This window comes from Rana temporaria, chromosome 8 (assembly GCF_905171775.1).
Source record: "Rana temporaria chromosome 8, aRanTem1.1, whole genome shotgun sequence".
NCBI classification, from domain to species: domain Eukaryota; kingdom Metazoa; phylum Chordata; class Amphibia; order Anura; family Ranidae; genus Rana; species Rana temporaria.
In genome coordinates this window covers 166,290,613-166,318,608 of record NC_053496.1, presented here as the reverse complement: position 1 = coordinate 166,318,608, position 27,996 = coordinate 166,290,613, and the positions used below count along the sequence as shown (strand labels likewise).

General features: G+C 47.2%; 1 protein-coding gene across 1 annotated transcript; it reads right to left on the bottom strand.

Annotated features, from left to right (window-relative positions):
• Positions 1-10: 10 nt before the first annotated feature.
• On the bottom strand, positions 11-23,836 carry LOC120909848. The gene is made up of 8 exons (XM_040321581.1): positions 23,698-23,836; positions 16,632-16,761; positions 12,961-13,122; positions 12,644-12,767; positions 7,867-8,648; positions 7,662-7,773; positions 5,484-5,578; positions 11-1,699 (listed from the first exon to the last, which is right to left on the bottom strand). The coding sequence occupies exons 2-8, from the start codon at positions 16,707-16,709 to the stop codon at positions 218-220; spliced, it is 2,835 nt and encodes a 944-aa protein (XP_040177515.1). The 5' UTR covers positions 16,710-16,761; positions 23,698-23,836; the 3' UTR covers positions 11-217.
• Positions 23,837-27,996: the final 4,160 nt, after the last annotated feature.

Below are 27,996 nucleotides of genomic sequence, written 5' to 3'. Positions count from 1 at the left end.
CACAACCCTATTTTTTTGTAGAAACAATCAGCTTCATTTAAATAAGATACTATAGGACTTAAAAAGTTGAATAAATAGAGCTTGGAGGTGAAAGTTAAGAAAATCATAAAACATGAATATGATAAAAAATAGAGAACTTAAACGGAAGTCCAGGGTGCAACTTTTTCAAAAAGTCGCTTGAGAAGGCAGTTGAAGCACACCGTCACGCTACTCCGACTTAGTCGTAAGGGACCGTTTTGCGCTTCTTTGCTGGTTCATCCGGTATGAATTGAGCGTAGCTATTGAGATAGAGAGACGAATTACGCTGCATAACCGCATTGTGATGCTGAATTAAGTCAGGGTCCGTGAAGCTTCTTTTATGGACAGGTGGCTCCCCATATCTGCTTGTCGAAGGTCGCGGGTGAAAACTGCTAGCTTGCGACTGGCTCGCCATTGATGTCGGGATGTTATTAATCATGGCTGGCATTTTATGCTGCGCTACCTCGGTGGCAATCGAATGATTGACACTGCTGCGTACGTTGTTCGGCATAGTTTGCGCCATTGAAGGGGCTGTCAAGAGGTGTTGTGGAAGTCTTTCTACCAATCTCTTTTTTGTAATATACCCTACTTTCTTTTTTGATTCTGGAAGAGATGCCCGAATTTTCATGGTCGTCATCATCGCTCGAATTTTCTGGATTCCTATTTTTGTAGAGCGGAACCATTCTGAGAAGGCAGGGTTGTAGTTGACGTTGGGGGCTAAATAAAAAGGGGCGTCTGGTGCCATCATGGCACCGGGCCTAAAGCTCCTGTATTTTAGGTATGCCGTCACCGGATCTCGGTCTGGGGCATGTGGGGTTGCGTACATCCTTGGCTTAACTTGTCTAACATTTTTGCGGTTTTCCACCATCTCCATCTGGCGATCAGTGTACTCCAAATACTGGTTCCCTCTGGGGTCCATTTTCATCTTAATGTCGCCCCACATAAGGTTGTACTGTTCTTTTGTTCGTAGGGCAAAATGAATTCCGTTGTTGAAAAACACCAAGTTTAGCAAGCTTGTTGGGTTGTCCATCGACAGCGTACCACTCTTGAAGAGGTTTTCAATGTCGTCGTCCGTCAAAGCCTCCTGTCTGATCGGCGGATTGCTCTCCGCTATCTTTTTCAAAAATTTTATTTTGGCATTGAGTGACTGCTTGGTCAACGGGAAGTCCTTGCTGTTCCCGTATACAATTGTATGCATATAGTTGTGTTCTTTTAGGTACCGATCGATGCTTCCCACCATGCAGCGGAGGGTGTGTGGCTCGTACTCGTTGCCGTCCTTCCTTTTCACCACAAGAAGGAACTTCGAAAGCAGTGTGTCAAGCTCAGTATGAGGTATGTCTTCGACTTTACGATTTTCGTTCATTTCACTCAAAAAATTCTGGAGTGTCTGAATGTCTGAGGTAGTTTTTCGGGCAGTGTTGATATTTTTTTGCTGCTGCTGCTGTTGGTGTTGCTGCAGCATTTGGGCATGTTCCGGAGCAGGTGGAATTCCAAAGTGAGTCATCAATTCCATCTGACCGGGAGGGAAAGTCCTCTGCCCCATGGAGCATCTTTTCACCATGTTGATGTTGTTTAGTGTTGTACTGGAAGTTGCGCCATTATCGGGCTGACTTTTTGGTAAAATCTGAGTATTGTTTTTGCTTAGCGAGGAGCTTGCTTTTTCCTGAGGCCGAACAAGGCGCTAAGAGAGGGGGTAAAAAAAAACATGGTGTGTAAAGATGATGAGGTTTCACAAAAACAGTCCAGTTAAAAGACCCAACCCATTCAGATGATAGTGTATGTAAAGCATAAAAGGGGTTGTAAAGGTTTGTTTATTTTCTAAATAGCTTCCTTTAACCCTTTCATGCCTAAGCCTATTTATGACATTTGGTGTTTCCGAGTTAAAGCGGTTCTCCACCCCAAAGTGGAGTCCCGCTGATCGGAACCCTCCGGTGTCACATTTGACACCTTTCAGGGGGAGGGGGGTGCAGATACCTGTCTAAAGACAGGTATTTGCACCCACTTCCGGCCCGGCATTCATGGGCAAAAGACGGGCATTCCGTCACATCCCGTCGCCCCCCCCCCCCCGTTGTGTGCTGGGAACACTTGGCTCCCAGCACACATCGGGAGCCAATCGGCGGGCGCGGCGCGACTCGCGCATGCGCCGTAGGGAATCGGGCAGTGAAGCCGCAGCGGTTCCCTCAGCGTGGATGGCAGGGGAGCAGCAGAGAGACGAGCGATCGCTCGTCCTCTGCTGCGATCGGCGCTGGACTCCAGGACAGGTAAGTGTCCTAATATTAAAAGTCAGCAGCTGCAGTATTTGTAGCTGCTGGCTTTTAATATTTTTTTCCCATGGCACATCCGCTTTAAAATCCATATTTTTGGCTAGAAAATTACTTAGAACCCCCAAACATTATATATATATTTTTTTAGCAGAGAATCTAGAATAAAATGGCGATTTTTGCAATATTTTATGTCACACGGTATTTGTGTGGCGGTGTTTTAAAAACACAACTTTTTGGGAAAAATTTACTTTCATGAATTTTAAAAAAATGAAAAAAGTAAAATTAGCCCAATTTTTTTTGCATAATGTGAAAGATGATGTTACACCGAGTAAATAGATACCAAGCATGTCACGCTTTATAATTGCACACGCTCGTGGAATTGCGACAAACTACGGTACCTAAAAATCTCCATAGGCGACGCTTTAAACTTTTTTTACGGTTACCAGGTTAGAGTTACAGAGGAGGTCTAGTGATAGAATTATTGCTCTCGCTCTGACGATCGCGGTGATACCTCACATGTGTGATTTGAACACTGTTTTCATATGCGGGCGCGACTTCCGTATGCGTTTTCTTTGTTGCGCAAGCTCGCGGGGATCACTTTTATTGCTGTCACAAGGAATGTAAACATCCCTTGTGACAGTAATAGGTGGTGACCGGTACTCTTTATGGAGGGATCGGGGGTCTAAAAGACCCCTGAGCCCTCCTTTGCACTTCAAAGTATTCAGATCGCCAAAAACGGCGATTCTGAATACTGTGTACTTTTTTAAATCCGGCGCCATTGGCAGCCGAGAAACCCGGAAGTGACGTCATGACGTTGCTTCAGTGTTTTCAATGCGGAGACTGAATCAAAGCCGTTTACGGCTTAGTGTCAGTCTCCGCCTGGACACAGAAGGCGGCGGATCGGGTCTCCCGTTGGGACGGGAGGCCCGGTCAGAGCGGCGAAAGGCGGCGGGAGGGGAAGATGTCCCCTCCCGCTCCTCCGGCATAACAACCGAGCGGCTTTTAGCCGCATCGGTTGTTATGTTTGGATAGCCGATCGCCGGCTCTAAACAACGGTACCGGGATGATGCCTGCGGCCGCAGGCATCATCCCGGTATAACCCCCGAAAGCCGAGGACGCATATATGCGTTCCGTCGGCGTGAAAGGGTTTAAGCTAGTGCATGGTTAGTTCACATACCTTTCCCTTCTAAATGTTATTTTTCTTTGTCTGAATAACTCACTTCCTGTTCCCCCTCATGAAGCTTGCCCCCATCATCCAAGCCATTCTGGCTGTGGGTTAGTTAGTGTGCTTGCCCCTTCCCCTGGGACTACATCCCTGCATGGAGACGCTCTGTTAGTTCACAGGCATGGAGGCAGGGGAAACGTGGGCGTGTCTACGACGCTGTAGCTCCACCCCCTGTGCCATGTGAACATGCAAGCCTGAAATAGAAACGAGAACTATGCTCGTTCTCGTTAGGTGACATGGCGAAAAAGCGGCAATGCGCGATGCCGCTAAGCCTCAAGGGAAATGTAGTTCCTTTGATGTCGTGACGTTGCTTTAGTGAACGCACTCGGAAACCCGCAAATAGAGGCGAGAATCAATAGAGGAAACGACGAGGACAAGAAATAGCATACGAATTTACCAGGTAACTCCATCAGGGCTCATTTACACTTGCTTCGACTTTAAACGCACATTAAAGCGCCTACCGCTTGAACATGATTTTTTTTTATGTGCTTTTGATGCTCTTTTTTAAGCTTTAAATTAGGCCTGGCAAATGCCAGTGTGTGTTGATTTACGATTTGTTTTAAAGGGGCTCAGTAGAACCTTGGCTTAGTGGTACCCCAACTCAGTAGACCCCCAGCTCGTTGGTACCCCTGTTCAGCAGATCCCCAGCTTATTGTTACCCTCGTTCAGCAGATCCCCAGCTTATGGTTACCCTTGTTCAGCAAATCCCCAGCTTATGGTTACCCTTGTTCAGCAAATCCCCAGCTTATGGTTACCCTTGTTCAGCAGATCCCCAGCTTATGGTTACCCTTGTTCAGCAGATCCCCAGCTTTGTAGCACGCACGGTCAGAATCCCCTGCTCAGTAGTACCTCCAGCTCTGCTGATGCCTCACTTACTAATAACCCCCAACTTTGCTGATCGCCCCTCAGTGGCCCCCAGCTCTGCTGATCCTCTGGTTTACTGATGCTCCTCTCTCTCTCTCTGGTCCCCGCTCACCTCCTGCTATATATTGCTCCCACACTTAAAGCGGGAGTTCACCCAATTCGTTTTTTTTTATCTTCTCCCCTTAGATTCCTGCTCGTTTTGTCTAGGGGAATCGGCTATTTGTTTTAAAATATGATCCGTACTTACCCGTTTTCGAGATGCATCTTCTCCGTCGCTTCTGGGTATGGGTCTTCGGGAGCGGGCGTTCCTTCTTGATTGACAGTCTTCCGAGAGGCTTTCCGACGGTCGCATCCATCGCGTCACTCGTAGCCGAAAGGAGCCGAACGTCGGTGCGGCTCTATACTGCGCACCGACGTTCGGCTTCTTTCGGAAAATCGTGACGCGATGGATGCGACCGTTGGAAGCCTCTCGGAAGACTGTCAATCAAAATAGGAACGCCCAGTCCTGCAGCCCATACCCGGAAGCGACGGAGAAGATGCATCTCGTAAACCGTAAGTATTGCTCATATTTTAAAACATCCAGCTGATTCCCCTAGACAAAACGAGCATCCATCTAGGGGGAAATAGTCATATATACGGGTGAACCTCCGCTTTAACACCGTGTGCGAAATTGCTAGTTTCTCCTCCTCTGGTCCACCAGCTCTGCTGATCTCTCTCTCTCATGTTGCACACCACGTGTGCCCTCTGCTAATTGCTCCGCTCCAGTCCGAACCCCCCACTCACCTTCCTGCTGCTACACACCAGATGTGACATCTGCACCAGACACTTCCAGAATATATATTATATATATATATATACATACACACATATACACACACACCGGAAGTGACTGGTGATGATGTCTTTCTGGTTCGCGTGTTGGTTTTCCCAATGCATCCTGGGATCTCATATACCTGCAATACCTCCAAAGCAAAGACAACGCTGACAAAAAGCCTGCTAACCAACTATTGTAAGCATGGCTAAAAGTGAGGAAAAAAATCCAACACTTTGAGTTGCAATCAGAATGGGAATAGAGGCAAACTTTTCACTTTGATCTACTTTAGTCATTGTACCTGATAATCCTGGGATGATTCATATTCATCTTCTCTGCAATCAAGATAGAGATTTGGGGGACCTTTCTCTGGTGTATTTCCATCACTGGATTCATCTGTGGGAGGAATACAAGCATGTGACTAAAGCCTGGTACACACACACACACACACACACACACACACAGTTAGTCTGATTGAAAAAAAAAAAAAAAAAGTCCACCCAGTTCAATCAATAATGGGGGGAAAACCCACAGTTGATCCAGCGGAAGGCTTAAAAACCCCAAAAACTTGATCCTTCCTGATCCCCCCCGAGAGGCAATCGGATATTCCCTGGATCATCTTTAACTATAAATGTTAGCATTTGGTTATATTATGTAAATTCAGGAAATAATCCAGGCCTTTCTTAAAGCAATCTACTGAGCTTGCCAGAACCACCTCTGGAGGGAGTCTATTCCACAGCTCTTACTGTGAAGAAACCTGTCTGTATTTGTAGATTAGCCGCTTAAGGATCGCCCCATGTACATATACTGCGGCAGGGAAGCCCTTAAGCGCAAAATCACGTACCTGTTTTCCCCCTTCGGGTCTGGGGCACAGGTGCCTCCAGTGACCCACACCCCTTGTGATTGGACACAGCGGGAGCCAATCAGTGCAATCCGACACACCCAATGTAAATGGCGGTCTGCCTATGTAAACAAGGCAGATCACCGTTCTGCTAGTAAGGAAGACAGAGATCTTGCGTTTCTGCCAAGCAGGAACATGGATCTCTGTCTTCCTACAGATAAACCATCCCCCACACAGTAATAAAGCACTCCCAGGGAACACATTCAACCCTTTGATAGCCTCTGATGTTAACCCCTTCCCTGCCAGTGTCATTAGTACAGTGACTGCATATTTTTAGCACTGATCACTGGTTCCAAAAAAAGTGTCAGATTTGTCCGCCGCAATCCAAAAAAACAAAAAAAAAAAAAAAACCCACCACACCCACACTGATCCTCGCAATTACTAGTAAATAAAATAAGACAGTTACTGGAGAGCAGGAAGATCAATGAGCTACAAGAACATTCACCAATTTCCTTGCAGTTCATTGAGAACTACAAGCAGTCTGCCTCGGTATTCATTCACAGAAGCACATTTTAAACTGTGACAGCGGGTGCAGGGAGAAGATCCCCTGTCCACCGTCTCAGAGAGGGATCAGGGTGGTGTGGGCAGGTGCTCCTTGATTACAGGTTGTATATATATATATATATATATATATATATATATATATATATATATATATATATATATATATATATATATATATATATATATATATATATATATATATATATATGAAAAAAAAAAAAACACACCACACACACACACACACATTCTCAAAAGAGATACGACGGCGTACGCACACACACATTCTCCAGATACGCCGTCGTATCTCTGAGTTGCCCCGTCTTATCTATGCGCCTGATTCTTAGAATCAGTTACGCATAGAAATCCATTAGATCCGACAGGCGTAAGTCTCTTACGCCGTCGGATCTAAACTGCATTTTTTTTTTTTGCCCGCTAGGTGGCGCTTCCGTCAAATTCCGCGTTGAGTATGCAAATTAGCTAGATACGCGAATTCCCGAACGTACGCGCAGCCGACGCAGTAAAGTTACGACGTTTACGTTAGGCTTTTCCCGGCGTAAAGTTGCCCCTGCTATATGGTGGCGTAACAATGTTAAGTATGGCCGTCGTTCCCGCGTCGAAATTTGAAAAAGTTACGTCGTTTGCGTAAGTGGTCCGTGAATGGGGCTGGACGTCATTTACGTTCACGTCTAAACCAATGACGTCCTTGCGGCGTACTTTGGAGCAATGCACACTGGGAAATTCCACAGACGGCGCATGCGTCGTTCCGAAAAAAAAACGTCAATCACGTCGGGTCACAGTAGTTTAGCATAAAACACGCCCCCCTGATCCAAATTTGAGTTAGGCGGGCTTACGCCGGCCGATTTACGCTACGCCGCCGCAACTTACGGAGCAAGTGCTTTGAGAATACAGCACTTGCCCGTGTAAGTTGCGGAGGCGTAGCGTAAATCAGATACGTTACGCCCGCACAAAGTTACGCGCGGGTACGAGAATCTGGCCCACATTCTCTTAGCACGAGGAACCATGCCTAGAATTTGTATTGTGGGCATTCAGGTAATAAACAATCATTTTTTTCACCTGTGTTAATATATATAGGGCTTTCTCCTTCTTTATATGTGTCAACCCACTCTTCATCATCCCACTCATCATCTGATAAGATCTCAATTTTCACTTCTTTCAGTTGTTCTTCCTACATGAAAAAAATAAATAAAAAAAATAAAAAGGCAAAAACAAACATATGGAAATCCAATCTTCCAATAATCAATCTCCTTGATGATTCTACCTCATAATACTGCTGGACCTCTTCATCTTCTTGCTCCCAGTCTTTCCGGACATGGCCAGTGTTCCATCTGCAATCCTTCAAGTTACGCTCAGCATCCCGTTTGAAGTCCTTTGGCGTGGAGTTAACCCCCCGTCTACTGTCCTTTGGACTACAGTCAACTTCCCGTTTACAGTCCTTTAGGATGGTGTCAACTTCCGATTTACAATCCCCCGAGTTATGTTCAGTTTCATGTCTGCAATCCTTGGAGATGCTGACAACTTCCTGTTTACAATCTTTAGGGATGCAGTCCACTTCCTGCCTGTCGTCCTTTAAAAGGTGGCCAGCTTCCTGTTTACAATGTCTAGAGATGCAGTTCATTTCCGGTCTAAAATCCGTTTGGATACGTTCGATTTCCCGTTTACAGTCCTTCAAGATCGTCTCGACTTCTTGCCTACAAATTTTTCGGATTAGGTCAATTTCCTGTCTACAGTCATTTTCGATTTGGTCAACTTCCTGTTTGTCTTCGTTTGGGAGGTTGGCAACTTCCTGTCTAGAATCTTTAGAGATATGGCCAACATCCTGTTTTAAACCTTTTGGGGGATCACCTGTTTTCTGCCTACAATCCTTCAATACACCATAATCTTCATTTATAGACCCCTGGTCATCTTTGTCTTTAGCATCTCGGGTAATACTGTTATTTTCCTCTTCAGGTTGTCGAGATACAGCGACAATGTTCTCTAAACTATTTTGTGCATAAACAGGACTGGGACTTCTTTCTGGTGTACTGCAGGCGATTGATTCTCCTGCAGGAAAAACAAAAAGTTGTAACTTTCCTACCAACAGACGAGAAATGTATATACTGTAAAGCCATTGGCCCCCCTCTATAAATGGATTGCAAAAAATGTTAACAGCTTGCCAACCGCATCATGAGGGTCAAGTAAAAATGAAAAACTAAAATAATGTGGTTGCATAAGTGTGCACGTCCTTTTATAACTGGGGATGGAGCCGTGTTCAGAATTAAGCAATCACATTCAAAACTCATGTTAAATAGGAGTCACTGCCCACCTGCCATCATTTAAAGTAGGGTTGCACCGATACTAGCCATTTTCGCGAGTATCGGTACTCGCGAAAATGCTCCGATACCGGAAACAACATCGCTAGGAAGCGGATCGCCTCCTCCTCCCCTCCAGACAGTTCCATCCCCGCCTCCGCCTCCCAGTAGCATCGCAGGTCGCACGTCCGTCCTAACAGCCCACATGCCTCGTCTTCTCGCTGCATACCCTCCCTCCTCCAGCTCTGACTCCGGGCTCTCCCTGGCTGGATGGAGGAGGTGCTGCAGGCGCTCTCCCATCCTGCCAGAGAGCGTGGTCACCCCAGCAGGAGATTACGATCACACAGGACAGGAAAGGACACCCAGAGACGCTGTGGACTGACCCAGGAGCTTGTTATCCCTTTACATTCATGCAAGTGTCGAATTACATGTTGCTGTACATACATACTCATTAAATACTTGCACTCGGAGGCGCTTTTCTTTTGCGTCTTCTTGTACAATGCCTGCCGTCTCTGGCTGTCTCCAGAGCCATGCCTGCCGTCTCTGGCTGTCTCCAGAGCCATGCCTGCCGTCTCTGGCTGTCTCCAGAGCCATGCCTGCCGTCTCTGGCTGTCACTTCTGCTTGTTGCCTCCTCCTTCCCTCTACCAGCTGTCACCTCTGCCCCCATGTCTCCCAATAACCCTCCTATCCCCATCCTCTTTCCCCGCCCAGCAATCACAGCATTTCCCATCCCAACTCTCCCACCCCACAATCCCTATTTCACCCCACCCTCAACTACCTTGCCCTCATTTACCCTCTACTCCCACCCTGCCACCACCCAACTCCATAACAACAGGTACATAATAGGCATCGGCGAGTACCCGAGGTAAAGTATCGGTACTCGTGTTAAAAAAGTGGCATCGGTGCATGCCCAATTTAAAGTGCCTCCCATTAACCCCCAAATAAATTTAAGCTGTTCTAGTAGGTCTTTCCTGACATTTTCTTAGTCGCATCCTTCAACAAAAGCCATGGTCTGCAGAGCTTCCAAAGCATCAGAGGGATCTCATTGTTAAAAGGTATCAGTCAGGAGAAGGGCACAAAAATAATTTCCAAGGCATTAGATATACAAAGACAGTCCTCATCAAGTGGAAAAAATATGGCACAACAGTGACATTACCAAGAACTGGACGTCCCTCCAAAATTGATGAAAAGACGAGAAGAAAACTGATCAGGGAGGCTGCTAAGAGGCCTACAGCAACATTAAAGGAGCTGCAGCAAGTACTGGCTGTGTGGTACATGTGACAACAATCTCCCGTATTCTTCATATGTCTGGAATATGGGGTAGAGTGGCAAGACGGAAGCCTTTTCTTATAAAGAAAAACATCCTAGAGCAGCTAAATGTTGCAAAAACACATCTGAAGTCTCCCAAAAGCATTTGGGAAAATGGGTTATGGTTTGATGAAACCAAGGTTGAACTATTTGGCCATAATTCCAAAAGATGTGTTTTTGCACCAAACATCACATCACTAAAAGAACACCATACCTACTGTGAAGCATGGTGGTGGCAGCATCATGCTTTGGGGCTGTTTAACCCCCCGCTAGCGGCCAAGAAAGTGTTAAAACCGCCAGAAATTCGCTGCTGAAGCAGCACATTGCGGGCGGTATAGCTGCACTGTCCCATTGATTTCAATGAGCAGCAGCGATGGAGGAGCGGTAAACACACCACTCCTTCTCCACTCCAAAGATGCGGCTAGCAGGACTTTTTTTATCGTCCCTCGGGCTTTCACACTGGAGACAATAGAGCAGCACTTTTAGACACCTTTCACACTGCGTATTACAGACGCTTTAGCATTAAAAAAATAGCACCTGCAATCCGCCCTTAAAAAGCTGCTCCATTGTCTCTCGGGCTTTCACACTGGAGCGTTGCGCTAGCAGGACGTTAAAAAAAAAAGTAATAATAGCCGCATCTTTGGAGCGGTGAGGAAGCAGTGTGTATACCGCTCCTCCACCGCTGCTGCCTGCCCATTGAAATTAATGCGACAGCGCATTGCGGGTGGGTTTAACCCTTTCTCGGTCGCTAGAAGGGGTTAAATGCTCCCCGCTAGCGCTCAAAATTCGCCACAAATCCGCCCATAGCGTCGGCGGTAAAAATAGCAGCGTTTTACCGCTGACGCTATGGGCGGCTCAGTGTGAAAGGGGTCTTAGGGCAGATTGCAGGCGCTATTTTTAACGCTATAGTCCCTGCAATACGTCCTCAGTGTGAAAGGGGTCTAAGGGTGAATTTTATGGTTGGGCTAGGCCAGGGATAGGCAACTTTGGCCCTCCAGATGTGGTGAAACTACAAATCCCTTAATTCTTCTGCCTCTAGAAGTCATACCTGCGTCTGTCAGGTTCTTGCAATGTCTCATGGGACTTGTAGTTTCAAAATAGCTGGAGGGTTGAGGTTGGCTAGGCACTAAGGGGCAGATTCACGTAGATCTGCGGCGGCGTAACACATCTCATTTACGTTACACCGCTGCAAGTTTTAAGCGCAAGTGCTTGATTCACAAAGCACTTGCCTGTAAACTTGCGGCGGCGTAGCGTAAATCCGTCCGGCGCAAGCCCGCCTAATTCAAATGGGGCGTGTATCATTTAAATTAGGCGCGTTCCCGCACCGAACGTTCTGCGCATGCTCCGTTTGGAAATTTCCCGCCGTGCTTTGCGTGAAATTATGGCGCCCGGCGTGTTTTTTGAATGGCGACGTGCGTTACGTCCTTTCGTATTCCCGGACGTCTTACGCAAAAAAACATTTATTTAAAATTCGACGCGGGAACGACGCCCATACATTAACATGGCTGGTCTAATTTTACACCACCTAAATAGCAGCTTTAACTTTACGCCGGAAAAAGCCGACTAGCGACGACGTAAGAGAATGCGACGAACGCGCGTACCTTTGTGGATCGCCGTAAACAGCTAATAAGCGGAAAACGACGCGAACTCCACCCAGCGGGTGCCGAAGTATTACACCTAGGATCCGAAGGCGTACGAAGCCGTACGCCTGTCGGATCCTAGCCAAAAGCCGTCGTATCTTGGTTTGAGGATTCAAACTAAAGATACAACGCGGCAAATTTTAAAATACGCCGGAGTATCACGGCGTATTTCTTCTGTGAATCTGCCCCTAAGTTTTAGGGTTACCATGATGGAAGGATTATAAGATTGGATCATCCTAAGGGTCAAGTTAATGTTATGAACCAGCAAGTGTGTGGTCATAGCTGGAAAATAGGATGCTGCTCAACTGACCCAGTGCTTACAAAGGTGTATGGCCTCAGCCAGCACTGCTCCGACTACACTCCCCGACATGTTTCGTCCTGCCAACCGAGGGTTTGGTCAGAGGGCGAGGCCATACAGCTTTGTAAGCACTGGGTCAGTTGAGTGGCATCCCATTGGCGGCATGTTGATACTTCTGGATTGGTGAAGTCAGACACTTGCTCCCTTACTCCGAGTACTGGAGGGGAGACACCCAAGCTTCCAGCTTTGAGTGGCGTTACAAGCTTTCTGTGATTGCAGTGCTGGGTTTTTGGCAACATACCATCCACAACTGGTAGCTGTATAATTTGTGATCTAAGCTTTACGTCACATGAGGGAACTTGGAAGTAGTGGTACGAAAACATTTTTTTTTTATATTTAAAATAAGATCATCATTTGGTAACGGAGACAAGTTCTGCATCATCCCATGTGAAGAGGTAATGTTTGAGTATTTGAAAAAAGTGAGAAATCAAAACTCTTACCCAGAGGTGTGAGGGTCTGCCAATCGTCCTCCGTGATGTCCTCAAAGAGATCCTTGTGTCCTTCTATATACTCCCACTCCTCCACTGAGAAATGGATAGTGACATCCTCACACCTTATAGGAACCTGACAACACACAATGATACCGTCACCAACCAGACACATTATTATTAGAATTATTATACGGGGTCTATATAGCGGCAACAATTTGCACAGCGCTTTACAACATGAGGGCAGACAGTACAGTTACAATACAATAGAGGAGGAATCAGATCCCTTCCCTCCTGGATAACGTCCCAGAATTTCCACCACTGCTCACCTCTCCCGTCAGCAGTTTGATGATCTTGTTGGTGACTTCCAGTATTTTCTGGTCATTGCTACCCTCAGGGATCAGGGAGGAAAGTGGGGGCTCCGTGATGGGGCTCTGGCTTTTGTTATGGGGTGCGTTGCAAATGCATTGTTTGTTAATAGGCCCATAGTCCTAAATAAAAAGAAATAGATCAGTGTTGCGCTGTACATGGATATGGTCTATTAAATACAGGGCTCGACAAATCCCGGTCGCCAGAGCGACTAGAAATAGTGTCCTGGCGACTTGGCTTGGAAGGTGGGCCATCTGGTGGTGAGCCGTTGGTATTACAAGTTATTACCACCAGATGTGTGCTGGCGCCATCTGGTGGTGGCCGTTGGTATTACAAGTTAAGCATTACAAGTTAAACAGCAATTCTAATGTCATTTTTCACTATTTTCACTGCCACCTTCTTCCCTCTAATTAGAACCCCCCAAACATTATTATATATTTTTTATCCTAACACCCTAGAGAATAAAATGGCGATCGTTGCAATACTTTCTGTCACGCCGTATTTGCGCAGCGGTCTTACAAGCGCACTTTTTGGGGAAAAAATTAAAACATTTTTAATTAAAAAATAAGACAACAGTAAAGTTATCCCCATTTTTTTTAATATTATGAAAGATAATGTTACGCCGAGTAAATTCATACCCAACATGTCACGCTTCAAAATTGCGTCCGCTCGTGGAATGCCGACAAACTTTTACCCTTTAAAATCTTCATAGGCGACGTTTAAAAAAAATCTACAGGTTGCATGTTTTGAGTTACAGAGGAGGTCTAGGGCTAGAATTATTGCTCTCGCTCTACCAATCGCGGCGATACCTCACATGTGTGGTTTGAACACCGTTCACATATGCGGGCACTGCTCACGTATGTGTTCGCTTCTGCGCGCAAGCTCGTCGGGACGGGGCGCGTTTTCTGGCTCCTAACTTTTTTAGCTGGCTCCTAGATTCCAAGCAAATTTGTCAACCCCTGGTCTATTAAAAACAGGAGTATCATCGAATACCATATTGCCTTCAAACAATACACAACTGCAGAAATACCATGAGGTGATAGCTTAAATCCTAATCCTGTATACACAACTAAATGACACCAAGGACTATTTGTTACTAGTATTGGCTAGATTGGTTCCAGCCTGGTTGTCCCTTCTTGTTTATATGTGCTCTTATTAGTTCCTTGCCTGCGAAGACAACTGCTGGTCAGTGACAGTTCATATAAGAATCCTCCTCACCTATCCGCTCAGGTCTGTGTTTTATTAACCACTTAAGGACCGGACCAATATGCTGCTACATGACCCAAGGGGTTTTTACAATTCGGCACTGCGTCGCTTTAACAGACAATTGCGCGGTCGTGCGACGTGGCTCCCAAACAAAATTGGCATCCTTTTTTCCCCACAAATAGAGCTTTCTTTTGGTGGTATTTGATCACCTCTGCGGTTTTTATTTTTTGCGCTATAAACAAAAATAGAGCGACAATTTTTAAAAAAATGCAATATTTTTTACTTTTTGCTATAATAAATATCCCCCAAAAACATATATAAAAAAAAAAAATTTCCTCAGTTTAGGCCGATACGTATTCTTCTACCTATTTTTGGTAAAAAAAAAAAAATCGCAATAAGCGTTTATCGGTTGGTTTGTACAAAATTTATAGCGTTTACAAAATAGGGGATAGTTTTATTGCATTTTTATTAATTTTTTTTTTTTTTACTACTAATGGCGGCGATCAGTGATTTTTTTCGTGACTGCGACATTATGGCGGACACTTTGGACAATTTTGACACATTTTTGGGACCATTGTCATTTTCACAGCAAAAAATGCATTTAAATTGCATTCTTTATTGTGAAAATGACAGTTGCAGTTTGGGAGTTAACCACAGGGGGCGCTGTAGGAGTTAGGGTTCACCTAGTGTGCGTTTACAACTGTAGGGGGGTGTGGCTGTAGGTCTGACGTCATCGATCGAGTCTCCCTATAAAAGGGATCACTCAATCGATGCAGCGCCACAGTGAAGCACGGGGAAGCCCTGTTTACATACGGCTCTCCCCGTTCTTCAGCTCCGGGGAGCGATCGCGACGGGCGGCTATAAACAAATAGCCGCGCCGTCGTCCTGGATCGCTCCCCGAGGGAACCCGACCGCCGCATGTAGCGGGGGGGGTCCCGATCGGGACCCACGTCTAGGCAGGGACGTACAGGTACGCCAATGTGCCTGTACGTGCCATTCTGCCGACGTATATGTACATGCGGCGGTCGGGAAGTGGTTAATAGAGATAAGAGTGATGTCATGTGACCTCCCAGAATCCTCCTCACCTCTCCGGTCAGCTGTGTGTTTTCTTAACCACTTGGCGACCGTCTAACGACGATACACGTCGGCAGAATGGCACAGCTGCACAAAGCAACGCACCTGCACGTTGCTTTGAATTTCCCGCCGTGTGCTCTATGACCGTGCCTGGGGGGGGATCCGATATCCGCCGGTGTCCCACGATCGTGTCACAGAGCTGCAGAACAGGGAGATGCCTATGTAAACAAGGCTTTTCCCTGTCCTGCCTAGTGACAGGACAGTGATCTACTGTACCCTGTCATCGGGAGCAGTGATCACTGTCGTATCACTTGTAGCCCAGCCCCCCACAGTTAGAATCCCTCCCTAGGACACACTTAACCCATTCCCTGCCAGTGTCATTTAAACAGTAATCAGTGCCTATTTATAGCACTGATCGCGGTGTAAATGACAATGGCCCCAAAATAGTGTCCGATGTGTCCGCCATAATATCACAGTCACGAAAAAAAAAAAAATTATAAAAGTGCCATAAAACTATCCCCATATTTTGTAGAAGCTATGGGGCAGATCCACAGTGAGAGTACTTTCAAATTTCCAACGTCGTATCTTTAGTTTGAATCCTCAAACCAAGATACGATGGCATCTCGGTTCGATCCGACAGGCGTACGGCTTCGTACGCCTTCGGATCGTAGATGCAATACTTCGGCGTCCGCTGGGTGGAGTTTGCGTCGTTTTCTGCGTCGGGTATGCAAATGAGCTTTTTCCGACGATCCACGAACGTACGCGCGGCCGTCGTCTCTAGTCGGCTTTTTCCAGGTAAAGCTGCTATTTTGCGGCGCATAAATAGACTTGCCATGTTAAGTATGGCCGTCGTTCCCGCGTCGAAATTATAATTTTTTTTCTTTTTTGCGCAAGTCGTTCGTGAATAGGGATTGACGTAAGTCACGTCTATGTTCAAAAAATTACATCGTTGCGACATCATTTCGCGCAAAGCACGGTGGGAAATTTCGAAACGGAGCATGCGCAGTTCAATCGGCGCGGGGATGCGCTTCATTTAAATGAATCACGCCCCCTAATCGACGATTTGAATTCCGCCGCCAGAAATACACTACGCCGCCTTAACTTACGGCGCAAAATCTTCCTGGATTCGACTTAAAGCCATGTAAGATACGGCGGTAATTGTCAGTTAAAGCGACGCCGTGCCGAATTGCAAAAAGTGCCCTGGTCGGGAAAGAGGTAAAATTCCCCCGGGGATGAAGAGAAGAGTGATGTCATGTGACCTCACTGAATCCTCCTCAACTCTCAGGTCAGGTCTGCATTTTATTAATAGAGATAAGAGTGATTTCATGTGACCTCCCAGAATCCTCCTCACCTCTCCAGTCAACAGATGGATGATCTTTAGAGTGAGCGTTAATATCTTCTTAGCCACATGATCTCTGTTCTTGTCCATCCTCAGGGAATCCTCAAAGCAGGGTCAGCTTGAAGGAAGTTCAAGAAGATTTCTACGAGACAACCAATGCGGTTAAAGACAGAAAGACTACTGAACAAGCTAGAATTGGGCAAACACGATTTACTGAAAAATAATTAAAATATTATGATAGAGATTTTGTGTAATATATATATATATATATATATATATATATATATATATATATATATTAAAATAAAGGCGGGTGAGGCGGCGAGGGAAGAAGAGGAAAAAGGCAAGTGAGGCGGCGAGGGAAGAAGAGGAAAAAGGCGGGTGAGGCGGCGAGGGAAGAAGGGGAAAAAAGGCGGGTGAGGCGGCGAGGGAAGAAGGGGAAAAAAGGCGGGTGAGGCGGCGAGGGAAGAAGAGGAAAAAAGGCGGCGAGGGAAGAAGAGGAAAAAGGCGGCGAGGGAAGAAGAGGAAAAAAGGCGGGTGAGGCGGCGAGGGAAGAAGAGGAAAAAGGCGGCGAGGGAAGAAGAGGAAAAAAGAGGAAGAGGAAAAAAGGCAGGTGAGGCGGCGAGGGAAGAAGAGGAAAAAAGGTGGGTGAGGCGGCGAGGGAAGAAGAGGAAAAAAGGCGGGTGAGGCGGCGAGGGAAGAAGAGGAAAAAGGCGGGTGAGGGAAGAAGAGGAAAAAGGCGGGTGAGGGAAGAAGAGGAAAAGGCGGGTGAGGCGGCGAGGGAAGAAGAGGAAAAAAGGCGGGTGAGGCGGCGAGGGAAGAAGGGGAAAAAAGGCGGGTGAGGCGGCGAGGGAAGAAGAGGAAAAAAGACGGGTGAGGCGGCGAGGGAAGAAGAGGAAAAAAGGCGGGTGAGGCGGCGAGGGAAGAAGAGGAAAAAAGGCGGGTGAGGCGGCGAGGGAAGAAGAGGAAAAAAGGCGGGTGAGGCGGCGAGGGAAGAAGAGGAAAAAAGGCGGGTGAGGCGGCGAGGGAAGAAGAGGAAAAAAGGCGGGTGAGGCGGCGAGGGAAGAAGAGGAAAAAAAGGCGGGTGAGGCGGCGAGGGAAGAAGAGGAAAAAAGGCGGGTGAGGCGGCGAGGGAAGAAGAGGAAAAAAGGCGGGTGAGGCGGCGAGGGAAGAAGAGGAAAAAGGCAGGTGAGGCGGCGATGGAAGAAGAAGAAAAAGGCGGCGAGGGAAGAAGAGGAAAAAAGGCGGGTGAGGAGGCGAGGGAAGAAGAGGAAAAAGGCGGGTGAGGCGGCGAGGGAAGAAGAGGAAAAAGGCAGGTGAGGGAAGAAGAGGAAAAAGGCAGGTGAGGGAAGAAGAGGAAAAAGGCGGGTGAGTCGGCGAGGGAAGAAGAGGAAAAAGGCGGGTGAGGCGGCGAGGGAAGAAGAGGAAAAAGGCGGGTGAGGCGGCGAGGGAAGAAGAGGAAAAAGGCAGGTGAGGCGGCGAGGGAAGAAGAGGAAAAAGGCGGGTGAGGCGGCGAGGGAAGAAGAGGAAAAAGGCGGGTGAGGCGGCGAGGGAAGAAGAGGAAAAAGGCAGGTGAGGCGGCGAGGGAAGAAGAGGAAAAAGGCGGGTGAGGCGGCGAGGGAAGAAGAGGAAAAAGGCGGGTGAGGCGGCGAGGGAAGAAGAGGAAAAAGGCGGGTGAGGCGGCGAGGGAAGAAGAGGAAAAAGGCGGGTGAGGCGGCGAGGGAAGAAGAGGAAAAAGGCGGGTGAGGCGGATTTCTGACAGGATCAACAGGTATTTCCATTTATTGAACAGCTATAACCAAAAGGCAGAAAACAAGTTCATTGTTTGGGTCTACATGCACTCCCATCTTTCATTATTGCTCCAGCAACTACTATTAGATTATTTACTAAGTATACAAAAAGGTGAAAACTTCATCCATTTCACCCCTTAAAAAAATAAAAAGGTGTATACTTTCTTACCATTGCTGTGTTTTATCACTCAATGAGCCATGTATATTTACCTCAGTATTTATTTTATTTTTCATTTATTCTATCCATCCGCAATTCCACCCACCACCCTCAATCATCTATAATTTATTTGCTTTGCTAAAATTTAAAGTGAAACGTTACTCAAAAAGTGAAGTTCCCCTTGGTTCACACCCTCCCCCCAGCCTGGGCGAGGATGACGGTACCCGCTCCTACTTCTGCAAACCTCATCTGGGCAAGGATGATGTCCCTTTCCCGTATCCAATGCAGTTTACTTAGTTTTCTGTCTGCTATCCTGTCCCCCTCATCACAGTCCGTCGTCCGTGCCCCCCCGCCATGCCTGACCCCCATCTGTGCCCCCATTATCTCTTTGAGTGAGTATCTTGTATATATAACGCTACAAATGCGAACCAAATCCCCTCAAGGTTTTTTTTGCATCCAATGTCGTCCTGTGTCTTCAGAAGAGGTGGGTCTTAAGTTTTCTCCTGAAGGCCCGATGGTTTTCTTGCATGCGGATGTCCGTGGGTAGAGCGTTTCGTAGCCGTGGTCCTTGGACTGCAAATTTTCGTTTTCCTTTTGATTTGTATCAGGTCTGCGGGACGTGGAGGAGATTTAGGTTAGTTGACCGAAGGGCGCGACTAGGGGGTGTAGTGTTTTATTTTCTCGCATAGGTATTGCGGAGCGTTTCCATATGTGCTATTGTGAGTGAGGAAGTGGGTCTTGAATGTAACCCGATCCTTCACGGCTAGCCAATGGAGGGTCCTCAAGGACGGGGCAGGGTTTGACAAATTTGCTTGGAATCTAGGAGCCAGCTAAAAAAGTTAGGAGCCAGAAAACGCACCCCGTCCCGACGAGCTTGCGCGCAGAAGCGAACACGTACGTGAGCAGCGCCCGCATATGTAAACGGTGTTCAAACCACACATGTGAGGTGAGAGAGTGGGTAACCGCTCAAAGAGAACCAGGTAATCTGATTCCTGTGGTCCGAGCCAAGGGTGCAGGCAGTGCAATCAAAATGCAGGTTAGGATGAAGGAAAAAAGCTGGGACAGCCGCACTCCAAAAAAACTCCTCCTTTAATTAAAAATCACAAAATACATGCCACAGCAAAAAACAGCACAACAAAAGAAAAGCTGACGTTTCGCACTATGAAGAAGCACTAAGGTATAGTGCGAAACGTCAGCTTTTCTTTTGTTGTGCTGTTTTTTGCTGTGGCATGTATTTTGTGATTTTTAATTAAAGGAGGAGTTTTTTTGGAGTGCGGCTGTCCCAGCTTTTTTCCTTCATCCTAACCCACACATGTGAGGTATCGCCGCGATTGGTAGAGCGAGAGCAATAATTCTAGCCCTGGACCTCCTCTGTAACTCAAAACATGCAACCTGTAGATTTTTTTAAACGTCGCCTATGGAGATAAGGGTAAAAGTTTGTTGGCATTCCACGAGCGGACGCAATTTTGAAGCGTGACATGTTGGGTATCAATTTACTCGGCGTAACATTATCTTTCATAATATAAAAAAAAATGGGGATAACTTTACTCTTGTCTTATTTTTTAATTAAAAAAAGTGTAATTTTTTCCCAAAAAAGTGCGCTTGTAAGACCGCTGCGCAAATACGGCGTGACAGAAAGTATTGCAACGATCGCCATTTTATTCTCTAGGGTGTTAGGATAAAAAATATATATAATGTTTGGGGGTTCTAATTAGAGGGAAGAAGATGGCAGTGAAAATAGTGAAAAATGACATTAGAATTGCTGTTTAACTTGTAATGCTTAACTTGGAATACCAACGGCCACCACCAGATGGCGCCAGCTTATTACATAACTTGTAATACCAACGGCTTACCACCAGATAGTGCCAGCTCACAAAAAATAAAAGATAATTTGCCCCCCTTCCAAGCCAAGTCGCAAGGACCCTATTTCTAGTTGCCATGGCGACCTAGCGCCCGGGATTTGTCGAGCCCTGGGACAGGGCAATTGATTCCCAGGGTTTTTTTCCCCAGTTACCAGTCTGGCTTCTGTGTTCTGGACGACTTGTAGACGTGAAATTTGGTAGAGGGCGTTTGCGTAGTTGAGTCGGAAATTGATGATTGTTCCAACTACTACTGCGTCCCTTTCCAGGATGAAGGGGATGAGTCTACGCAGCAGGCGGAGAAAGTAGCGAGATCCGCTGACTACTGATCCTATATTTGTGCGTCCAGTCACATCTGAGTCATTTTTGACTTTGGCGCTTGGGGTGATGGTTTGTCCAAGGATGGCGGGTGGTGTGCTTGATGTTCTAGAGCAGTGATGGTGAACCTTGGCACCCCAGATGTTTAGGAACTACATTTCCCATGATGCTCCACTACACTGCAGAGTGCATGAGCATCATGGGAAATGTAGTTCCTAAACATCTGGGGTGCCAAGGTTCGCCATCACTGCTCTAGAGTTTTTCTTTTCGGTTTGCGTGGAGAATTAGAAGTTCGGTTTTGGATCCATTGAGTTTGAGGGAGTTCTCCGTCATCCAATCGTCGATCAATGTGAGGCAATTTTCTAGTGCGTGGTATTGGTCTTTTTTGTTGGTGATGAGAAGGTAAAGTTGAGTCATCAGCGTAGGAGTGGTAGCGCAGGTCCTGATTGCTGATGATTTTGAGGAGTGAGCGGAGGTAGATGTTGAAGAGCACGGGGCGACAGGGGTGATCCTTGAGGGACTCCGCATGTAATTTTACGTGCTTTCCGAAGTGAAGGCTCCTAGTTTCACTGTCTGAGATCAGCTCTCCAGGAACCATACGAACAAGGGTAGGTCTGAGTGCGACTCCGGCTACTTCTGTGAGACGAGTTTTGTGGTCAACTGTGTCGAAAGTGGCGCTGAGGTCCAGCAGCACCAGGAGACATGAATCTCCGTCATCTGCTGCTTCGAGGGCATCATCCCAGATTTTGAGAAGTGCAGTTTCAGTCCCGTGGCCTGGGCGGGAACCCGATTGTAGTGGGTCCAGGAGTTTGTGTCTAAATGGGGTTGTAGCTGTTGTATTACTGCTGCTTTCTCCATGATCCTGGAGATGGTGTTAAGGCTTGTTACAGGTCTGCGATAGTTTGGGTCTTTAAGGGCGAGATTGGCTTTTCCTTAGGAGGGGTTTTCTCTCCGCCGTCCGTGCCCCCGCCATGTCTGCCTGCTGCCCGTGACCCCATTATCTCTCTCCGCCGTCCGCGCCCCCACCGCGTCTCTCCGCCGTCCGCGCCCCCACCGCGTCTCTCCGCCGTCCGCGCCCCCACCGCGTCTCTCCGCCGTCCGCGCCCCCACCGCGTCTCTCCGCCGTCCGCGCCCCCACCGCGTCTCTCCGCCGTCCGCGCCACCGCGTCTCTCCGCCGTCCGCGCCCCCACCGCGTCTCTCCGCCGTCCGCGCCCCCACCGCGTCTCTCCGCCGTCCGCGCCCCCACCGCGTCTCTCCGCCGTCCGCGCCCCCACCGCGTCTCTCCGCCGTCCACGCCCCCACCATGTCTATCCACTGTCCGTGCCCTCACTATGTCTGTCTGCCGTCCCTGCCCCCATCATCTCTCCCCGCCGTCCGTGCCCCCACCAAGTCTCTCCGCAGTCCGTGCCCCCACCACGTCTCTCCGCAGTCCGTGCCTCCACCACGTCTCCCCGCAGTCCTTGCCCCCACCACGTCTCCCCGCAGTCCGTGCCCCCACCACGTCTCCCCGCAGTCCGTGCCCCCACCACGTCTCCCCGCAGTCCGTGCCCCCACCACGTCTCCCCGCAGTCCGTGCCCCCACCACGTCTCCCCGCAGTCCGTGCCCCCACCACGTCTCCCCGCAGTCCGTGCCCCCACCACGTCTCCCCGCAGTCCGTGCCCCCACCACGTCTCCCCGCAGTCCGTGCCCCCACCACGTCTCCCCGCAGTCCGTGCCCCCACCACGTCTCCCCGCCGTCCGTGCCCCCACCACGTCTCCCCGCCGTCCGTGCCCCCACCACGTCTCCCCGCCGTCCGTGCCCCCACCACGTCTCCCCGCAGTCCGTGCCCCCACCACGTCTCCCCGCAGTCCGTGCCCCCACCACGTCTCCCCGCAGTCCGTGCCCCCACCACGTCTCCCCGCAGTCCGTGCCCCCACCACGTCTCCCCGCCGTCCGTGCCCCCACCACGTCTCCCCGCCGTCCGTGCCCCCACCACGTCTCCCCGCAGTCCGTGCCCCCACCACGTCTCCCCGCCGTCCGTGCCCCCACCACGTCTCCCCGCCGTCCGTGCCCCCACCACGTCTCCCCGCAGTCCGTGCCCCCACCACGTCTCCCCGCAGTCCGTGCCCCCACCACGTCTCTCCGCCGTCCGTGCCCCCACCACGTCTATCCACTGTGTATGCCCCCACCATGTCTCCCCGCCGTCCGTGCCCCCACCATGTCTGTCTGCTGTCCCTGCCCCCATTATCTCTCTCCACCGTCCGTGCCCCCACCATGTCTCCCCGCCGTCCGTGCCCCCACCATGTCTGTCTGCAGATGGTGTGAACAATCCCTTAAGGGTAAGTGCACATGGTATTGATGTATGAACATCAGATTCATGTCAGAAATTTCCTGCATAGAAATATGAGGATGGCCCATATAGTATATGCGCACAAACATTCTTCTAGTTTTTACACGCGTTTAATATACTGTCCAGCAACGCAGAATTTTTCTTTTTTTCTGATCTATACAAAGCGTAGGTTCATGTGCAGCGTGTACAGACCCATAATAAACAATGTGCTGTAATTACATTACGTAAAAAAAAAAAAAAAAAACATGGCGTTTTAAGGTGTCCATGGGCAAGAGCCCTAAAGGCAACGCGTTTCAGTATCACATAGATAACTGAAAAGACGACCTATGGAGGGCGAAGGAGTGCGACCCAGATATCACACATAGGCCCCTATATAATCGGGGACAAAGGTAAACCGATCCCCAAACTAGGCATACAAAACGCAGCAATCAGAGCCCAGAACATCAGATCTACATGAAGGAATATTATATCATCCCCTCCCCCCATGTGATAATCTTCTATGGAAGGGGCTCCCTCTGACACAATGGACATTTAATATTCCTGGCAGCCATGAGCCCAGCTCAGCCCCTCCACACAGGCTCAGCCCCTCCACACAGCCGCTGGGGGGGGCTCCACAACTCACCTACATACAAGGTTCCCCCGCCTCAGCTAGAAGAAGACGAAGACATTGAAGCCAACAGTGGGACAGCTCCAGCTTTGACATAACTTAAACACCGGATATTAGTTTGTTATAAACTTCCTGTCTGCGCTCCAAGCCTCTCTCTGGTTGACAGCCGCGCACACTAGAGGCCAAATGATCCCAACACTAGCAGCGGCGCTGTTTTAGGCTTTCCCCATTGGGTTCCTTATTCCGCCATTTTCCTGAAGACCACAGCCTAGCTAAAAAGCTCACAAAGAGGCGCAAGAAGAAAAGGAAAACGCCCCTTGTTCCGCTGAAGGAGTTACGGCGCCATTTTGGCGTAGACCACCCGATGCTTTTCCGCTTACACAAAGCAATTTAAGAATTAAAGAGAACATATTTTACACTAAAGTAGCAACAAATAGCAATGTATGCACAGCCTAGCTAAAAGTTCACAAAGAGGCGAAAAAAGAAAAGGAAAACGCCCCTTGTTCCGCTGAAGGAGTTACGGCGCCATTTTGGCGTAGACCACCCGATGCTTTTCCGCTTACACCAAAGCAATTTATGAATTAAAGAGAACTTAGTTTACACTAAAGTAGCAACAAATAGCAATGCATGCAACCTCGACGACACTTTTACTTCATATATGTGTTAAAAATCATATGTTCACATTTTACTCAGCTTTATATCACCTAAATGAGTCCATTTAACTTTAATTATGTGTTTTATATAACAAAAAAAATCACATTTGCTCGGCTATATGTCATCTAAATGATAGTCTGCAGGTCCCAACACAACTATTTTGATATTTTGTAAGGTAATTCTAAACACGAAGAAGGGGCGATATCATCTAAGAAGCTGTGAGGGGAAAATGTCTCCAAACCTTGATATTATCGCCTCGTGTTGGCGCCATTTTCTTGAAGCCAATATTCCATTCATATTAAGGTAAGAGCCACAGAAAAAAATGGCTCCTGTAGTAAAGACAACTTTAGTAAATCAGATTTTATTCATGTATAAGAAGGATAATTCGCTGAATTTTAGCAGACGCCGTTTGTTATTGACTGTAGTCATGTTATATGTAATCTGTGTCTTTGGTGAATTGTAATGTTTTGTCTCTTTGTGTGTCAGGTGTTTCGTCACATATGGCGACCCGTCATATTTGGTTACGGAAGTGACGTTTCGTCGCCGCCATCTTGCTACACCCTGCACGGTAATAATACACCTAGAAGCGGGTAAGCGGGCATCTTCTTACACCCACCGGAGTTTTGCATTCCACAATTATTTTTAACAGGAAACGGAGCTTATATGTTTCAATACAGTATTTGAAAATCCAACGGACTGTTTAGATGTTAAATTGTAAAAGCAACAGCAAACCTGCTGACCTTACATGGTTGCTAATGTGACAGAACACCTCTGATTTTCACATTTAACATGTAAACAGTCCGTCGGATTTGAAAATGCTGTATTTAAGCATATAAGCTCCGTTTTGTGTTGAAAATAACTGTGACATCTAAAACTCCGGTGGGTTTAAGAAGATGTCCGCTTGCTCCCTTCTCACTCTATCATTACTATGGAGGGGTGCGGGGTATAGCAAGATGGCGGCGACGTAACGTCACTTCCGTAACCAAATGTGACGGGTCGCCATATGTGACGAAACAGGTAGTGGAGTCCAATGCACTACAAGTCCCAGAATTATTTAGTGTGGGAAGATCACTTCCAGGGTGCTGTATAACCAGCGTTATGGAGGTGGTTGCATTTTCTATATATGCTGTGCCTATTATGTGATTTATTCTTGCAAGGCAAGCTGTAAAGAAAATGTCTCCAAACCTTGTTAGTATAACCTCTTGTGGGCGCCATTTTCTTGAAGCCGCTTTCCATTCATTATAAGGTAAAAGAGCCACAGAAAAATGGCTCCTGTAGTAAAGACAGGTTTGGTAAAACAGATTTATATCACGTATAAGAAGGATAATTCGGTGAATTTTACCAGATACATGTTGATATTGACTGTAGCAATGTAATTTACCTTTGTGTTTGATGAATTGTGGTGTTTTTGTCTCTTTGGGTATCAGGAAGTGGAGTCCAATGCACTACAAGTCCCAGAATTCTTTAGTGTGGGAAGATCACTTCCAGGGTGCTGTTTAACCAGCGTTATCTAGGTGGTTGCATTTTCTATATATGCTGTGCCTATTATGTGATTTATTCTTGCAAGGCAAGCTGTAAAGAAAATGTCTCCAAACCTTGTTAGTATAACCCAGTGATGGCGAACGCGTGGCACGCGTGCCGCTCCCGGCACGGCAAGCTGTTTCGGTGGGCACGCCATGAAATGAAAGCATACAGTGAAAAATCTAATTGTCCACACCGCACTGCAAACTACATCCCCCATAGTTCTATCTATTGGCTAGCGGTGACGTACCTGAGTGGGAGTGACAAAGAATAAGCGACGGGGGGGGGGGGGGGTGACGTGCGCACGCTAATCCAATCCACACTGCACCCACCAATCAGCGGCTAGCTGCCGAAATAATCAGATCTGCGCTTCTAATATTTGCTTCACCCACCAGCCAATCAGTATTGCTGTTACCCGCCCTCCTCCTGCAGCCCGCCACATTTGACAAGAAGATGCAGGCAGAGATGAAAGCGTGGCTGTGCTGTATTGAGGTGGGCGGGAGTGTGCTCTGCTCGGCTCTGTTCCCTGCACTTGCCGTGTTGTAGAGAGCCTGCTTCTCCTCTGTCAGGACCAGAGCTGCTGTGACTCTGACAAGAGCCATCACAGAGCAGGCTTTCTGTGATGGCCCCCCCTTCTCCGGTCAGCAGCACCAGCAGAGAGACCTTCCTCGGCAGGACTGAGTGGTTTGCAGAAGGGGACTGAATTACAGGTAATCATTGTTCAGTAACTTTTCATTATGCAGTAATTTTTCAGTGTGCAGTCATTTTTCAGTGTGCAGTATGTTTTATTATGCAGTCAGTTTTCAGTGTGCAGTCAGTTTTCAGTGTGCAGTCATTTTTCAGTGTGCAGTCAGTTTTCAGTGTGCAGTCAGTTTTCAGTGTGCAGTCAGTTTTCAGTGTGCAGTCAGTTTTCAGTGTGCAGTCATTTTTCAGTGTGCAGTATGTTTTATTATGCAGTCAGTTTTCAGTGTGCAGTCAGTTTTCAGTGTGCAGTCAGTTTTCAGTGTGCAGTCAGTTTTCAGTGTGCAGTATGTTTTATTATGCAGTCAGTTTTCAGTGTGCAGTCATTTTTCAGTGTGCAGTCAGTTTTCAGTGTGCAGTCAGTTTTCAGTGTGCAGTCATTTTTCAGTGTGCAGTCATTTTTCAGTGTGCAGTCATTTTTCATTATGCAGTATGTTTTCATTATGCAGTATGTTTTCATTATGCAGTATGTTTTCATTATGCAGTATGTTTTCATTATGCAGTATGTTTTCAGTGTGCAGTATGTTTTATTATGCAGTCAGTTTTCAGTGTGCAGTCAGTTTTCAGTGTGCAGTCAGTTTTCAGTATGCAGTCATTTTTCAGTGTGCAGTCATTTTTCAGTGTGCAGTCATTTTTCATTATGCAGTATGTTTTCATTATGCAGTATGTTTTCAGTGTGCAGTCAGTTTTCAGTGTGCAGTCAGTTTTCAGTGTGCAGTCAGTTTTCAGTGTGCAGTCAGTTTTCAGTGTGCAGTATGTTTTCATTATGCAGTCATTTTTCAGTGTGCAGTATGTTTTCATTATGCAGTCATTTTTCATTATGCAGTCATTTTTCATTATGCAGTCATTTTTCAGTATGCAGTCATTTTTCAGTGTGCAGTATGTTTTCATTATGCAGTCATTTTTCATTATGCAGTCATTTTTCATTGTGCAGTATGTTTTCATTGTGCAGTATGTTTTCATTGTGCAGTATGTTTTCAGTGTGCAGTCATTTTTCAGTGTGCAGTCATTTTTCAGTGTGCAGTCAGTTTTCAGTATGCAGTCATTTTTCAGTGTGCAGTCATTTTTCAGTGTGCAGTCATTTTTCAGTATGCAGTCATTTTTCAGTATGCAGTCATTTTTCAGTGTGCAGTCATTTTTCATTATGCAGTATGTTTTCATTATGCAGTATGTTTTCAGTGTGCAGTCATTTTTCAGTGTGCAGTATGTTTTCATTGTGCAGTAACCTAATGTAATTCTGAAACCTACATTCTGAACAAATTTGGCTGAAACGTAAATTTTTGGTCCTTTTGGGGTGAATTAAGAGGGATGATCAGTCCCATCCTCTGTACAGAGACGCTGGCAGGTTTAATTCTGTGTTGGCACTTTGAAAGAAATAAGTTGGTTTTGTCGCGGTTT